We start from the raw sequence: 17,401 nt of genomic DNA on the forward strand, positions 1-17,401 counted from the left end.
GCTAAGTACGACCGAGGTTAAAATGGGATGAGTCAATAAAACCTTGTTCGTATTTAAACAGGATGTTTCGTGTACCCCACACTACGACTGCTTGAAGTTGGCGCTCCGGATATTCGTTGTCGTCTTCATGGTGTTCACGACGATGCTGTTGCGCACTACCGCAGCTCTGCAGCAGACCGGCGGCCGCTGGATGAGCGCGGCGGCTACGACGGCCACGCAATTCAAGCTGGAGATGCTGGGCGGCAAGGACGCGGGCATCGCGCTCTTCACCATGGACCGCCCCGAGACGCGCAACGCTCTCGGCCGCCAGTTCATGGCCGAGTTCCGCCAGGCGCTGGACCAGGTACGCTACGACCCCAAGGTCCGCGTGGTAATCGTGCGCAGTGTTGTGCCCAAAGTCTTTTGCGCCGGTGCAGATCTGAAGGAGCGTCTAGGCATGTCGCCTCCGGAGGTACGACGACTCTATAGTTTGCGCATGCAGGGAGGTGTTGACTGGGGAGTGATATTGCAGGCTGCCGCTTCCTCCCGTGGCTATCGCACGGGATTCACCGACTTGGAGCAACTTCCGATGCCGACGATCGCCGCTATTGAAGGAGCTGCACTTGGCGGTGGCATGGAGATGGCGCTGGCGTGCGATCTCCGCATCGCTGGCGCTAAAGCCATCCTTGGGTTTCCAGAGACGTCTCTGGCCATTCTACCTGGAGCAGGAGGCACCCAACGCGCGTCTCGCCTCATTGGTATGGCCACCAACTTTTTGTCGTCCTTGCTCTTAATTGTTGTACATGTACTCATCGTATCATCCTCGCTCTTGCCCCGCAGGCATCTCGAAGGCCAAGGAGCTCATCTTTACGAGCCGCCGCCTCAACTCGGAGGCTGCTGAGAAGGTCGGTTTGGCCGACTACGCCGTGCCTGAAGGTAAGGCCTACGACAAGGCGCTCGAGATCGCGCGTGAGATTCTCCCCAACGGACCTGTCGGCGTCCGCATGGCCAAGGAGGCGATCATGAGGGGCTCTGAAGTGGACATTGCTACGGGTATGGCTATCGAGAACGCTTGCTACGCGCAGGTGATCCCGACCAAGGACCGCATCGAAGGTCTCGTCGCTTTCAAGGAGAAACGTAAGCCGCAGTACAAGGGCGAGTAAGGCCGATCCGTCGCCTTATGGCTTAAATGTCAGCTCGTTTCCATTTGCTGAAATAGTGTCTTTATGTTGATTTTGACGAACCATAAGGCAGAATTGCGGTACTTTTGGCAAATCAGGATCGGCACTAACCGACCCCCTCCTCGATATAAACACAGCACGACCACGAGCGCAGCAGGATACGGCACACGATGGCGTCCGGAGACAGCGAGAAGCACGAGCTCAACGAGCCTTGGGCCATCTGGGAGCAGCGCGAACAGGGGAAGAACATGTCGTACGGCGACAAGCTCTTCAAGCTCTGCAGCTTCAGTACCGTGGAGGAGTTTGGGGCTACTGGAACAATATCCCGTCGCCCAGGTGCGCCATTCCGCCATCTACAGCTGCCACTCGGAGCCGTTACAATGTCTTAATATGCATTGGATGACGTGTTTTGTTATATTGTATCTGGGGATCGCAGCCAGGTGCTGTTTGACGGCTTCACGCGCAAAAAATTCGCGGACCGAACGGTGGAGGGCTTCGCTGTGTTCAAGGAGGGCATTGTGCCCGAGTGGGAGGACCCCGAGAATAAGAACGGTGGCGAGTGGTCCATCCGGAAAGGTGCGCTCGTCTTGTTCACGTGTGGAGAAGCTGTGGACTCATTCGTTTCGTTGCAATTGCCAGAGGTTGGAGCTCAGGAGCTGGACGCGTTCTGGGAGAAGCTAGTGCTAGGTGCCATTGGAGAGCTCATCGACCAGGCAACGAAGTCACGGGCGTGCGAGTCATCCACAAGGTACGCGCTGGAGTTTGGTCTGCAGCGTTTGAAACAATGCTGCTACTTTGAAAGAATACGATTGCTATGTGCAGAGGTCTGACATAGTATTTCTTGACTATTGCCGCGTGCCCACAGAACAACAAGAAGGACAAGAAGGACTCGGGCAACAACTACCGCTATGAGATCTGGCTGCGAGGCGTGAGTCGCGCCAAGGCGGACGAGATCCGTAACAAGACGCTCGACGTGGTCAACTCGGGCAGCTCTGGCGCGCCTTGGGTGTCCAATGAGTTTTTGTACAAGAAACACTAAGTGTAACCAGTCACAATATGATCTTCGGCGCTGCTTCACGGGTCAGACAGATGATTCTGCGGTGCAACAGAAACAAAGACGCACAAGGATGTGCATCAAGCAGGAAGCGTCTGGCGATTCAACCAAGAATGCAGCAGGCGATTGAGACAGAGCAGATACGAGGGAGGTAGAGGTTGGCGGTCAACGCTACGCATCGCAACCCCACGTTGGTAGCATGCTGCTGCCACAATGTGAGGATAACAAGAAAAAACAAAAAAATAGACTTTTCCTAAGTGGCAATAATACAGTGCCTGGTCGCTCTTTCTGACCAATTACAACACGTAAATCCTCCGTTGTGTCCAATCAGAATGGCTAGGTGCTGGTTTGACTTATAACAAATCAAATCAGTCTGTGCGATTTATTTTAACCAATGAGATAGCTCTCTGATTCGTAAAGGTCTCACAACCACGTATCGTGTCGGAGAGAGCAGAGAAGTGATTGATATCCCTCTGCAGTTTGCAAGTCATTCGTATATTCTTAGAATAACACCCAAGCTCGGACATCTCCGACCCAACATGAGCCTGAACGACCTTGCGCCGGCCAACACAAAAGCGGGCTCGGGAATACGCAGCACGCTCGTTCCTGAAGCTTTTCGAGGGGGAACCCGTCAGCTGGGAGTACTTGGGAGTGTGCATGCAGCGTGATAGTGCCTCGCTCGTCTTTAAGGCTGTGGTAACAAGTTTGGCATGTACCTCGCCTTCAAGGAAAGGCGCAAGGGCCAGCTGTTAGCCCGACACGCGGTCATGCATAACTACAGCCAGGCTAAGATCTGGCTACTGGAACAGTTCCCTTAGCATCGAACGGGGATCGACAAGATTCTGCTGAAGAAAGGACGAGTCCTAGAACGGTACTGTATGAAGAGAGAGGTGGTGTGTGTGTGGGGGGGGGGGGGGGGCGTTTGTTAACAAGCTCTGCATGCACAAAGAACGCGCTCAGGCGGGTGATGGTATATCTCTATTCGACGGCTTAAACCTCCGCGGACAAACAGTACGCCGCCGTGCTGTATCTGCTCTGGTTCCTCTTTGGGCGTGCGTCGGATCTTACGATGCTTCGCAAGGCCCACCTGTCCATTAGCGCTGGCGACATCTTCGTGCGCTTCATCCGTGTCAAGATTACAGAAGAACAAGGCTTCTCGCTCTTTCCCGACGATGACTTCCCCACATGTCCGCTTCTCGCCATTGCGTTTGCACTGGTGACGCAGTCTTCTCCGACGGCTTCGCTTCTGAGCCAACTTTCGGAGTCGCAGACAGTCTCCCGAGCGACGCTGACAGCCGCTACGCCTCTGATTGACTTGGTCGACCACCCAGAAGCTGTGATCCCGCCGCACGATACGGCCAAGAAGTCAGATGAGATCAAGACGGCCGATGCTGCACCTAAGATTCAGCTACGTCAATCGCGTTCTGGACAGAGTCGTCAAAAAAGCTGGTGTGGTCGAGCGTCTGACGTCGCATTCTTTCGACGCGGCGGCGCTCAGCATGGAAATGCAGCTGGGATGTGCGCGCAGTGGATTTTCGATCGTGGAACGTCGAACATGACGGTGACAAACAAGGCCTTCGCGTACGTCTTCAATAGGGCCACAACGTTGCACGAATCTGGAGCGGCCGCGACCCCGAACTAAGAGTTCGTCTTCTGACGCTGGACTGCTTCGACTCCTGTACCTAGTCCAAGACCCAGTCCGTAGCAGCAGCACTGTTCAATGCTTCGTCCGTCCAGGAGGTGCCACCGTACAACGTGAGCACGCGCGTCATCGACACCTTAATGGCATATCTGCTGTGGCACTATCCGTCCTTGAAAAATCTCAGCACTAACGGACTGGCGATTCAACGTATCACGGCTTGAACAGTTGAGAAAGGCTTTTCAGTCAACGATCTGCTGGTGTAGTCGTCATTCCTGTCCTCGAACGCAACGGCAACATCTGAAGCAAAACATGCAACCACCCAACACATCACGAACGCTATCCCAAAGCACCCCATGTTTCGTCAACAAGCATCCTTGATTGAACAATTAATTCCAGAAGCTGGACACTGGGTTGTCTATCATGGAGGCTAATGTACAACAAACAACAACAAGCTCCGTCAGCAATGATTTCAAGTGAAGATACAAGCAACAACGATCCTTAAGCCAAGCGTCGGCGTACCTCTGCTGCTACCAACCTGAACACTGCTTGGTTTTCCAGGTACGCTCAAGAACCGCGGATGTGTAGCTCAACGGACGAAGCGACCAAGTACATACGGCCGAATGCCAAGTTGATCGTCGCATTCTTGAAGCAGTTTCTTCGAGATGGTTTCGAGATCGAAGAGAAGTCACCGCGGTATCGAGACGAGGTCCTGAAAGTTGGTGCCAAGCGCGGAGACACAGTTGCTATTGTATCTCCTCGAGCACAAGATCGTAGATCGTGGGGCTTAAAACGTCTTGAAGTCCATGCGCAAGCTGCACAAGTCTGGCCACATCAACGAACATGTCCGCTATTACAAGCAACTTCAAGCCGCCGGCCGCGTAGTTGACCCTGCTTCTTCGCACACCACCAACATACAAGATTTAGTTTAAGCACATAGATGCATACAAGGTTACCTTTTGTCGTCGCAACCAGTCGTTGCTTTTCATGATTATCGCTTGGAGAACGCTGATGCTCACTCTCCGGTTTGCACCCGAAGGCGAAGCATCCGCCATGCCTTTAACCAAGCCCAAGAAGAACGACATCAGCTCCTCAAAGGAGTTCAAGACGCTATGCATCGCAGCTCACAAGGTGTACAAGATCCGGGCTAGTGATGAGACAATCCATCACCTTCGACTTACCATGAATACGACGGTTACCTCCGTGACCCTCCTCCTCGAAGCGATCGATTTCATCTTCGCTTGCATGGTCGAACGGAAGAAGCGTTGCGTCGGCATTGCTGAGTGCGTGAGTGGTTAGCAGCTCCTGGCCCAGGTGATGATGAATGATTAGGCGATGAGGAGGAGTGGTGCGCTGAAGAAGATCTGACAGCAGAAAATCTCCACTACATCTGCAGGCTGCTGAATTGGAAGCGTGAGAAGCGGCAGACGTACTAACTCATCGAATGGGTGGCGACGTGGGAGCCGCGAGAACACCTGAGCCAGACCGTCGTCGCTGCCTTCGATAAAGAGCGCCGCTTTTTGTTCGCAAGAAATTCATCGAAGAGGAAGCTGTTGATGACAACACAATCGACAAGACGGAAGGATAGACGAGGGAGCGCATAAGGAGTTAATACAGGTGGATAACGTGCTTTAGAACCAGTAGCAGGGAAAGACAGTGATAGCTCTATATTGAGCACTAAGCTTAACCGCCATTGGAACAGCAAAGTTAACCGCGTTACAGAGCACTCAAACGCACATCTAAGCACAGCATCAAACACAAAGCTTAACTTCCTTGCGGAACAGCAAGTTAACCTCGAATCAGAGTGAGCACGCCTTGCATTGACAGCATAGGTGACTGCGCATTGCTTGTATACAAGCATGCAGTGAACACAAAACAATTGCACTGGGTTGTTGCGGGGCACTTGTGCCAGACGAGAAAAAAAGAGGGAATGGCGAGGGCTGTCGTGCGGCGGCACTTGCGGCAGCCCCATTCTCAAATAACTTCGTTTTTGAGATTGAACCTACGCCTGACCTGCCAGCTAACCACAGTTATGACTAATTACGTGTAAGCGTAAAACTATCATGCAAAAAACCGATTTTTGGGCTGGGGTCTCATTTGCCAATCTGCCGTGCCAAGTGAGCAAGTCTCCGTAGCGAATCTGTACTGAAAATCATGCATAAACGAGATGCACCGTTTTCTTGGCCCACACAGGCCATTTCAAGGCTTCCTATTCCGCCATCAAACGCCCTATATTATCGCCGGCTGGGCATACACATCCCGCATATTTTATACATATTTGTGTGTGACATATACTTAATGAACGGGCTATATGTACATCGGAGGCAGTCGGAGATCGGAGATGTTTTGGTATGGGCTTTCACGCCATGACCAGCAGCTAGTCACTAGCGTGTGCAGGTGAGCACTGAAGTTTTTATCGACCTGATCGCTTTTAATGGAGCCTGTTGGCGCCCTTCGTCTTCTCTAAATGGGCTGAATGTGGTTTATCTAGGTCTAGCGAAAGCAGCGTATGCATGACAATCCAGTGAAGCACATACACGTTGTCCAAGACACCTCTCTCGGAATTTGCGTTCACGTCTTCCTGCCTGTTAACAGCGACGTTGACGTGCCCTTACAACAGCGTTACCGGACAGAAAAGATGCGCGCATTAACGTCGCAGGACCCACTTCTGACGAGATTGCTGGTTGGATGTCCACCGATAGTGCGCACTTTTTATGAAGAGTAGCGTAGCAATAAAAATGAATATCTCCTCGTTCTTTCCCACGAACACTCAAAAGGCACGCACCAGAGCGACCAGCGCGTTCAAGCGGATGCTAGAGATGGAGGACGTCGGAATGGACTTAGTCCTAGCTAGCATCTTTTTGGACACCTCCGGCAATCGTTTGACAGCAACCATGGATACTAACTTGCAACTAACGAAGGTAATAATGTAATGTAGCTCGCAATACAGCGGCTTCATATACTAAGCTTTGGCTGGTTGATGAGCATCCACACCTCCGTGTCTACAGAGTTGGACTTGCTCAAGTAAGGAAGTACTATGTATAAACACTGTCTGAAACACAATAGGGGAGCTTGCTTAATAAGGCTCCTCTTTGTACTGAGGAGGACTTACAAGCTCTTGTTCTCTATGCGTACACCACCGCCTGGGTACCAAGACGCAGTCTTGCGGGCTTAATGTGGCAGTGCTTCGAACGGTCCTCCAATCTGGGCTATATACACAAAAATATTTAACTGTCTCAGCGGACGGGGTATTTCACCCTTGCCTGTTGTGAGGGAAGTCGGCGGAAGGGCAATGTCCATGACAAGGAGAGCTTTTTTTACCTGTCCACTACACGCGTTGTTAGTGGCCCCGGTGATGCAAGACTCACCGTGTGCGACGCTGTCGAGCCAGCTCCCTGATCTTGCGTCGACCAAAGCTTCTCCACACAATCTTGGTGTCTCGCTCTACGTCTTGCTTTCAGCTGATCTGGCGACTCTCCGAGATGTCCTGGTAGCTCCTGTGCCACAAACGCAACGACTCCACGGACGTCTCTTCCTAGCACCACACAGTTAAGAGCACCAGTACTCGTTATTAGCACCACACCGCAGAAGAGGTTTGAGACCGAGAACGCGAGCCGAGGTGAGGATCCTTATGGCGCTACTGAGGAATTGATGTTGCACCTTTTCCGGCACGGTGGGACCCAACACATGAACGGCGCGACCACCTCGCGGCTCAGTGGATATTCGACCGTGGTGCGTGGGACAAGAGCAAAGTCAACAAAGGCTTTGCCTATGCCTTCAACTTGAAATGTGAAAACCGCAAGGTAGCACGAATTCTGAGCGGCTGGAAGGCAGAGACACCGCCTGTCGTTGTCGACATCGCTGGACCATGCGACGCGGGAGCGGCTTGGGTGCTTGTAATAAGTCTTGTTCAGTATAGCCACGGGACTCAAGGAACAGCGGTCTACGTGAGTGCAAAGGGTATGGCCGTACTCACGGCTTACCTGGTACCCGCAGCTTAAAGCGCTAGCTATTGCAGCACCGATAGCCATCCGTGTGGAGGATTGATTGGAGCTGCGAATTTCTCGTCAGCTGACTTACTTGTGTGGTCAGTGGGTCTAGACGTGGTGGGTACTCCGTTGATCAGGCGTGATCAGAAAACCTTGTAGCCACCTTGTGTACCCGACGGCGGGGCGGGTTACGCTCTTCCGGGTTCACTTGAAGGATGTCAAGGGTGTGACCAAGGCAGAACTGTTGGAGCTGGACTGCTCCTTCCGGGGAATGGGGGGACGACGGCCACGCGGGTATCCTTCACGCGGTCGTCGGTTGTTGGTGATCGGGTCTTGGGGAAGTCGATCACGTGGGGGGTGTCCTTTGGTGTGCTGTTATAGCCCTTTCCGTTGCTTGCCGCCTCCTCTGGCGGGGTCTTGAGTTGAGATGAGACTATACGATCGCCTGGCCAAGCTATCGAGGTTCGCGACGTGTCCTTGGTTGACTGGGTGAGTCCTTCTTCGGGTAGGCCAACGTAGTTCCTTCCCCGGGATGTGTGGACGACACTTGTGTCTTGCAAGGCAAATCAGAATCTATTTAAGCAAAGGTAAAAGTCCTAAAGATCTCTCTCCCTATCCCCATCCCGCTTGCGTGCCCACCGATTGCACATCACACTTGAACTTCCATCTGTATATCTTGACCTCGTATCGGAATGACAGTAACATTGTACCCAGCATCCATCCAATCCAACTGTACCACTGTGGCGGTACCATGTCGATCTGATCAGGTGAGTCCAGATGATCGCGGATGCCCAGATGATTGCAGATGTCTGGTTGATCGCAAGTGTCCGGATGATCGACTGTACCGAAAGGGTGGTACCAGACAGATAAAATTACCTGTACCATCGTTGTGGTACCAAGTCAGGTGCTGGGCTATCCGGACATATCCGGCACCAACCCCAACCCTTCTGGTCCAATCAGTCCAGACGCGATCTCTTCCCATCATCGGCAATTTGACCCAGGTCGCTTCACCTCAGTCTCAAGCAGCATAAAAGGAATTTGTTTCTAAAACAGCTAGTTATGGCTCATTTCGTCATCAACAAGTAAGCTCCAACGAATCATACACGCGTCAAACGATCACATATCGCGTCAAGATTACTCGGTTAGGTCTCGTCACGGCTTCTACTCATCTAAAACGCTAATAACAGGCGCTAGATAAGACGGCTCAGCAATACCAGGTGAAGTACGCTTGAACTGTGGGGCAATCATGCATGCTACCAGAGTATACACTGTGCTTCTGTCTACACCATATTGGCCCCGATGCGCTCTGTTGAACAGCTGAGGGAAATTCATTTCAAGTGCATTTTGGATTGCGGCCTTCATTTCCCAAGTTGTGCATTGTTACTACTTGCTCTTGATACCGACACGACGTCCGCAGGGAGCATTAGGGTCCCTCAATGATTTGTATAGCTCGAAAGATCTCTGTAGATCAGGATCAATATGCACGTTGCTTTCGTTGATAACCACGACCGTCAAGCACTGGCGAACGAAGTTCTGCTCCAATCAAGGAGTGTGTGTCTTTATGGGGTAGGAGGGAGTGTAATGGGGCCACGCTGACCTACACCGTTGCCGAGCAAAAGAACTTATGAAAGGGGGAGACCCATTGTTCTTCGGTGTGGTTCACACTGTCACCTTAAGTACGAGTACGTACTTCACACGAGTTGGTGTGTGGCACTCGGCAGCACGTTAAGTACGATGGTGTACATCACACAAGGTACGGAGTCGGACTTACCGTAGCGGATCAAACGGGGGCCACCCATTTGGAAGATCGTCAGTTTAGACAGGAGTTCAGTATGCAGATAGTTTACAGTAGTTAGAACCTTACAAGTGAGATTAATACAGACAGTTTAACTCTAACCTGGAAGTTCGCAAGTCGTTTGGTACTCGGTACCCGGAAACGACTGGAAGGCAAGCTTACAACAGAGACGCCAGGCGTCTGTGTGGTTAGCGCGTTACGCTTCCTCTAAGGCTAAGGTGCGTGTGACCCCCGTCACAGGGAGGGGGTCCTTCGTCTCACAATCGCGCAACATAGATGTTCAACAGCGTGTAGATATCTAGCAATCCAAGGTTCAAGTCCAAGAGGATACGTTCAAATGACAGCAACATCCCCTCGCCTGTCAAGAATGCACCCAGTGACGTCTTCACAGCTAGACAGCTGCTGTTCTTCTTGTCCTTCACACGCTCCACGGCGTCGTGACTCTTGTTGGGACATGCTCTCCTGGATGGAGGTCCGTATCATGATCTACGTCGCCATCGTCGAGGTCATCCTCGTTCTCTGAGTCCGTGCACACGACTTCATTGCCGTTCCCGCCGCTCTTCGTGTCTTCAAATGGTTGGCGCTGGAGCGCTGGAGTTTGTAGACTAGCCAGTGCGCTTGCCAGAGCGAGTGGAAAATGAAAGCTGTTGCACCAGCGAAGCTCGGGCGTACCCAACAGCACCTCCGAAATGCTAGTGGCTGCGGATGCTGGATTCAATGATGAGTGCGTACTGGCTGCAGGACCATGCATGTGGCCAGTAATGTGATTTGAGCTGGGAGGCAATTGAATAGGTGGTGTACAATATGACTGGTAGTGCAGTTAGACTTGAGAGCTGCACGGACAGACCTTGCCATGTCTGGACTGCGCAGCAGTTCTCACTTTTGCTTTTGGTCAATACACTACGGCAAGAAATTCAAGGCCAGCTCTTCTCGCTCGTGCTCTACACTTTCCAACATTTTGTAAAGTACAAAAGTTCAATAGCCGACGTATCGGATTTCTGACTTGTTGTACCCTCGATTAAATTAACAATAGGGCAGAGACGTCTCTACGGCTTTATTGGAGCTGGATGGGCAACGCCTCGGACGGCGCCGCAGCTCCCCGCCCACTACCCGAATCTCCTGCATCCGACGCTCGCATGGGGCACCCGCCGCCCGCCTCCGAGAGCGACGCGCTGCTGCGTGGCAGAGACCAGTTGCGTGCTTTTCCTACCGTCTCCCCACCTCGTCTGCCATTGCGCTAATCGAACGTCTTCCTCGTGTGCTCTGCAGTGGCTCCTTCTGCTATCTCCTTGTCCAGCGACCCCTTCGAGAAGAATTTCAAGTCGCGCGTCATCCGGCAGAAAACGGGGCGAAGACGTGTACGCCACGGAGCGGGGCTCTTGGCCCTGTGCAGCTGCTTCAAAGTGCTCGTGAAGGGTCCGTGCTCCGCCCTCGTCGTTGCAATTGCCGGTCTCTTGGTGCTCGTTGGCGTCGCCTGCTCCACTATTGCTCTGGTGGGCAGCTACAGTGCTGACGAGTATTTGTTCCTGGGGGCGATCGCTTCTGGGGCCTTCACGCTCGTCATCATCGTCTCGTTCCTCATGAGTCCGGCCGTGCGGGCACACCCGAACCCTCTTATCTTTAGTAAAAGTCTGGTGGATCTGCTGCTGGCCTTGATCTATATTGGCGAGTACTGTGACGGAGTTCTCGGACTCGGTGCCGCTCCCGTTCCGGATCGCAGCGATCACGCAGGCGCTGCTCATTGCGGGCGAGTTCTGGTTCTTTGCTATTCCGATCGACATGGTGCAGTCCATCACGAACCCCTTCACGTCGTACGCGCACAATTTCCGCGTGTATTGGTTCTACTCGGTGCTAAGCGGCGTTATTTGCGGATTTGTGCTGTGGTCGCTTGGGGACGCGGAGGCGGAGTGCATCGAGACAAACGACCCGAGCCCTGACTGCGCCAAGGCTACTAGTGATATTGACCAGCGGTTCATCTGGTTCCACCACAACACCGACATGCCGGGCTTCTTCTGGCACCAGTGGATTCTGTACCACGTGTGTGTCGTGGTTTATCTGCTGTTCGGTGTGGCATGCATGGTATACGTTCGTAGCCGGTTGCGTCGTGGACTGGAGGAGACTTTTGAGGTGCGGCGCCGCGTGCTGTCAAACGGCATGCTCACGTGTGCGGTGTTCATATCGTGGTCTTTCCTGATGATCTGCCTGTTTGCGATGACGAACACGGCGACGATCAAGACTTTATTCGGGAAGTCGCTTTTCAAGGAGTTGATTGACCTGAGTGCGTTTCTCCACGCTTCCCGCGGATGTGTAAACATTATCGTTTGGATTGTGGTCAACGCGCCCTATTTTCCTACGGCATACCCCGAAGACCCAGCCGAGTCTGCACTGCAGTCTCCGTACGGGAATGGGTTGACGATGAGGGGGTCATACTCTCCTTCTGGTAACAGTTCTGAGTGCACTGATACCAGCGATGTTAAGAACAATCCCCACAAACATGAAGAAAAACTTATGAACCCCCAGCTGAATGTGGCGTTGCGGAAGCAGATGATTCACATGGCAACGAATGGAATCATTGAATCTGTTCAGCACCACCACCGCATGCGGCGAGAAATGGGAAATAATCACACGTTCCAACTTGATTGGCAGCGATCTCCTCAGCGGCGCATCAGACAGTTGGTGTCCTCGGTCTCAATTAGTGACGACGTCGGATCAATGGCGAGTCCCCCAAAGTCCATGCCAATTTTGCGCGAGATGAGGAACTCGACTATCCGAGTCGTAGAAGAACCGCGGGACAACCCAAGCAACATGCGCTTCACGTTCATGCCCATGGCCCTGAATGAAATGCAGTTCTACGATTTCCAACCGCGTGTGTTCGCATCTATTCGTCAGCTGTACGGAGTTAATGATGCTGAGTACATCTTCGCTTTCCGCAGTACGATAAACGAACGCATCAGTGAAGGCCGAAGTGGTGCCTTCGTTTTCAACACGTGTGACCGCAAATACTTGGTGAAGAGTACGACTTCAAAGGAAAAAGACGTGCTGCTCCGACTCCTGCCTAGTTATTTGCGCTATATCAAGTGGAATCCTGGCACGCTACTGCCTCGCTTCTTTGGCTTTCACGCGATGAAGGTGTACGGCCAGATCTTCTACTTCATCGTGATGGGGAACTTCTTAAGCACAACGGAAGTGATTCATCGCAGATATGACATTAAAGGGTCATGGGAAGACCGAAATGCTCCCGCCTGCGTTTTGGGCGAGAAGTACCGATGCTCGAAGTGCAACAGGTTCTTCACGTTTGGCGGCGCTCCTGACGAGCCGTGCTTTTTACCGGGTGAAGAACACTATCCCGATATCACTCTACGCGACAACGATCTGAAAAAAAGACTGAAGCTGGATTCGGAAACTGCAGTGCAGCTCGTGAAACAGCTAACCCGTGATAGCAACTATCTTGCCAGCGCCGGCATCATGGACTATAGTCTTCTGATTGGAACGCATTACTCACACTTCACCATAGCGACGGACTACAAGCGAGGAATTTCGCGTCGCAAGTCAGTGGAGCTCACTGCATTCTGTGACGACAAATATGAGCAAAAGACGGACATTGAGTTTCTGCCGAACCTCTATGAGAATCGTCGCTCGACAGCTGAAGATGACGGTTTATCAGAAGGCACGAGACCATCCGACGCATCTGACATCTCTTTCGGAGGTCGTTTGTCTGATCTTTCTCAGGGTCCAGGTCCAACCGAGCGAGCAGTGTACCCACAGAGTCATGCATACCACGCGCACCAAGTCTCAGGCCCGAGCAAGTACTATTTCGGCCTGGTCGACATCTTGCAGGAGTGGACTGTGTCAAAGCAGATTGAGCGTTCCTACAAGGTGCGCGTGCTCCGAAAATCGCGCAATGGCGTCTCGGCGATCCCACCAAGGCCATACGCTCGGCGGTTCCAGCGGAAAATGAAGCAGCTCTTCATCACGATGCCTACACATCCACTGGAGTCGTTAGAAGACGACGTCTGAGATTTCTGCACGTCAAATGTAATGTTTTGCATGGAGACAGAAACTGATTGGGATGCTCCCTTGCTGGTTAACTAGGAGTAGTTCTCGTTGTCATGTTCGATGGGAAGAACGAACTGTATTGAATCCTCCCTAGACGAACGACACCATATAAAAATGCTAAGCGCAATTTTAGTTCCTGTACGTAGCATGTATTTTTGTGCTGGGGTGAACCGTGAGTGTTTCATTCTTCTGTCAGCAGCATTTGTACTGAGTGATGCTGCCTCCATTGAATTTGGCCGACGGCAAAGGTGGGTTCTTCTCGCGGAAGCGCGTGGACGGAGGTGAATCTGCTGGGAACAGCAGCGCAAGAAAACGAAGCTCAGTAAAGATTATCAGGCCGTCCCCACGAGCAGCAAGGCACAGCTTAGTCAGTCGAGACTGCGAAGATGGAGGCGACTGTGCTGTTACATCCCCTCGGGCTGTAATGAGAAGTCTCCTGGACAACCGCGTTCTAGCTTGACCGAGGTTTCCATGATACCGCGTGAGTTTTTCGTTGTGGAGACCAACGCTGTTATTCTGCCGCACAACTATCCACCGAACCAATACAAGTCGACTCTCAACGCCCATGGGCAGTGGGAGACTGTGGTATTCCCGGCACTGACACCGCACAATCGCCAGCAAGTGTTGTATCTAAGACAGACGCTTGACAAAATGCGTGCTGCCATCCCGCAATTTGAGGATAAAAATGAAGGTGCTGGGCCAGAAACCGAGGTTGACACCTCTGTGCTGGCCGAACGGAGACGTTTAGTGATTGAGTACACAAGCCAGGAGACCAAGATCTACTCACACTGCTTCCATGAACTCGCTCGGCAAATCACGTGCATTTGTAAAGAGCAGAGTGAACTTTTGCACGAGATACGCGGACGCTATGATGCGGCGGTGACACGTCTTATCGATCAAATGAAGCATTTGGTTCAGCAGTACAATCAACAACAAGATCAACTAGCTGAACTAGCCACAAAGTATGAGCGTGCAGCCGACGAAAGCAAGCAACACGCACAGCGGGTAGAAGAACTCGAGCACATAGTAAAATCCGGCCCTACCGTGGCAGTAGCGCAGGTGGCGTATAGGTTGCGTAGGCCGCGACTCAAAAGACCTGACGACGAGGTGATGAACGAAGGTGATGAAATGAACGACGAGGATAGCCGCAGTGAAATTGACGAGGATGAAGCCGAGTGGAGACGGCAACGAGACGTAGCATCTGTGAGCAGACCCTCTATGAATTCAAAGCACGACTCAACAAAGGAACTGCATCTAGCAGCGACGCGTTTGCAGGTCGCGTTCCAGAAGTATCAAGTCCGGAAAGAGCAAACTCGAATCACAATTCGCGTGGAGAAGCAAGCAGCAGCACTGGATATCCAGCGTTCATACCGCGGCTTCCGTGAACGTCAATTGGCGTTGCACCGTCGAGCCGTTATGCGAACTATCTTGCGTAGACGTGAAGAGAGCGCAGCAGTTGAACTCATGCAGGCGAATGTCCGTGCCTATTTGCTAAATCGACGTCGAAGTGCAAAGCTCAAACGCTCTGCTGTGCGGACTTCGAAACTTACCGGCGAAAGCGATTTAGCACTAGTCGTTCCCTTACCCGTTGTCCAGAACTCAGAGCCGGCTACAGAAGTTGTTATGCCTGTTGCGAACGAAAACGAAGATGAGAATGCCAAAAAAGACGGTCTATCGGAAGCCAAGGAAAATGCAAGTGATACAAAACTGAATGCCAGGCAAACGCTGATCCGCTTGCTCACAACGTTCCGCGAGCTGGCGTCTGTCATGGCCATTTTCCATCACGTTGAAACTAAAAGCGTAAAGGTCGAAGAAAACGCAGTACCAAAAGAAAACATTGGTGCTCCTGACGATAGAAGTGCTTTGCCCCCTCGACCTGCCAGCACAACGCCGTCTGAATTATTTGATGAAGAGGATGTCGAACTCTTTCAGCAGACAATGCAAGAGGCTCAGGCCCTTGTGGGATCCCTTCACGTTGTGTTGGGCACTGTTCCGGAGGAGAAATCGGCAAACGACGAGGTCGAGCTGTCAGCAGATGACAGTGATGCAGAATTAAGCGTTGATGACGCAGTTCCATCAGATTTGTTTGATGATCAAGACCAGCAAGCGCAAAACGACAAAGACGACATCAGTACGGACCAGCAAATGGATATGGATTTCAAGGAAGAGAAATCTGATGGCAACAATATCAACGAAATCGACGACAATTCGCTCAACATTCCCTTTGGGGAACGAGATGCTATGCGACTGCAAAACTACGCGGAACTGCATCTAGATGATAGTTTATGGAGCTCAGCGATGTATTATCCTGCCTCGAGGAAAGATATGGCCGAGGCGGAAGCTCTATTAGCACTGGCGCTGGCATCACGAGAGCAAGGAAGAGGCTGGTCTCGTTGAAGCAGTTTATCTCTGACATCTACGACACTATCGTAGGTAAACTCAAAGAGTTGCCTCCACGTCGTTTTGCGGATATGCTAGCTTCACGCTGCCACCTTGCGCTATCATTTACCGAGTGGCGCAAGCAGAGATCCCAGATTTTCTCGAGGGCCGTCGCTGCTGACCAACCTGCCGAAGTATCGATTCCTGTCAATTTCAGCGTTGAGCATCTCATTCGCGAGCATTTCCGATGTCGATTGGGGTTGCCACCTTAATCGATGATGCGCTTGCTAGTCTGCACAAGAGTATCGAGGTTTTGCTGCGATCGATCCTGACGTAAGGTACTTTCAGGAGTTCATGGCAAACGAACGATCGAAGAAGAGTTTGTGTTCTGCTGTATGTGTCGCTATCTCTGCGCGAATCGGTTGTCAAGTGACGACTGTCCCACTGGCGTTGCTGGCTCATCGTATCACCGTCAGCCCATGTTCCACCCCATTACCATGCGTGAAGTGATCGATGTGCCACATGCACTACAGCTTGCAAGGCTGCTGTTCCGAGTTGAGGAAGAAAACTTCATCGTCGAGAGTGATACCTTCTTCACAGAAGTGGAGAGCACTGTGTATCGGCAATACCTGCCGACGAACGGCTATCAGCAGTTCGAGTCTATCATCTCGTCCTTCTTCGTTGACCCAGACAGACAAGCTGCAGCTGCCTCTTCGATCAAGGACGCAGACAATGAAGATGGAGGACAATCCAATTCTCAATCACTTGCGAATGCCTGTCGTCGTCCGAATGGGTCACCGCGTCACGCCAGCGCGATGATGCGGCCGACAAACTACAACCAGTTCCATGTCAAACAATACAATTCGCAAGCTGCAAGGAGTCCAATCGTTCGTCAACAGCAACAGCAACCTCGCCGATGGTGGTCTCAAGTTTCTGCGGCTGATGAGCCCAAGTGGGTGTACTTCGAGGAGGTTCTCGCGTTGCTGATCAAGTACCGCGGCGAGATGAACCATTTCCATCTCTTCTCGTACTGGGTGCAGAACTGTTTGGTCTCGCAGCGTCTGCCAGCTCCACGGCTTCCAGCATCCACTCTCCCAGTCAGATCAAGCTGCTGGACGACGCAGCGTTCGTGGAGACCCTGACGCCACTTTCGCTGGGACCAACCGAGCGAGAGCTGAAAAACATTTTCCATAACTCGCTGCGTCAACGCAAGCTGCAAGTGTTTATGCCCTTGCGTGTGTTCACATCCGTGGCGCTGCTGCTGCTGAAAAATGGTCTATTGAGCGTGTCGACCTACGCTCCAATGCAGAAGCAAGAGGAACGCGATGG

At 52.2% G+C, this 17,401-nt stretch overlaps 4 protein-coding genes across 4 annotated transcripts; all 4 read left to right on the top strand.

Moving 5' to 3' along the window:
- Positions 1-127: 127 nt before the first annotated feature.
- KRP23_4776 (Methylglutaconyl-CoA hydratase, mitochondrial) lies at positions 128-2,199 on the top strand (the record flags this gene model as incomplete). The annotated part of the gene is made up of 8 exons (XM_067889774.1): positions 128-451; positions 512-737; positions 820-1,138; positions 1,230-1,496; positions 1,597-1,736; positions 1,800-1,847; positions 1,898-1,908; positions 2,026-2,199. The coding sequence occupies 8 exons, from the start codon at positions 128-130 to the stop codon at positions 2,197-2,199; spliced, it is 1,509 nt and encodes a 502-aa protein (XP_067748906.1).
- An 8,574-nt stretch (positions 2,200-10,773) lies between these two features.
- KRP23_4777 (Phosphatidylinositol 4-phosphate 5-kinase 3) lies at positions 10,774-13,654 on the top strand (the record flags this gene model as incomplete). Its single annotated transcript, XM_067889775.1, has 3 exons — positions 10,774-10,834; positions 10,907-11,266; positions 11,358-13,654. The coding sequence occupies 3 exons, from the start codon at positions 10,774-10,776 to the stop codon at positions 13,652-13,654; spliced, it is 2,718 nt and encodes a 905-aa protein (XP_067748907.1).
- A 510-nt stretch (positions 13,655-14,164) lies between these two features.
- On the top strand, positions 14,165-16,090 carry KRP23_4778 (Axonemal dynein light chain domain-containing protein 1; the record flags this gene model as incomplete). Its single annotated transcript, XM_067889777.1, has 1 exon — positions 14,165-16,090. The coding sequence occupies one exon, from the start codon at positions 14,165-14,167 to the stop codon at positions 16,088-16,090; it is 1,926 nt and encodes a 641-aa protein (XP_067748908.1).
- A 461-nt stretch (positions 16,091-16,551) lies between these two features.
- Positions 16,552-17,214, top strand: KRP23_4779 (uncharacterized protein; the record flags this gene model as incomplete). Its single annotated transcript, XM_067889778.1, has 1 exon — positions 16,552-17,214. One exon carries the CDS (start codon positions 16,552-16,554, stop codon positions 17,212-17,214), a length of 663 nt encoding a protein of 220 aa, XP_067748909.1.
- Between the last annotated feature and the right edge of the window lie 187 nt (positions 17,215-17,401).

This window comes from Phytophthora ramorum (assembly GCF_020800215.1).
Source record: "Phytophthora ramorum isolate Pr-102 chromosome Unknown Phyram_PR-102_s0003, whole genome shotgun sequence".
NCBI classification, from domain to species: Eukaryota; Oomycota; class Peronosporomycetes; order Peronosporales; family Peronosporaceae; genus Phytophthora; species Phytophthora ramorum.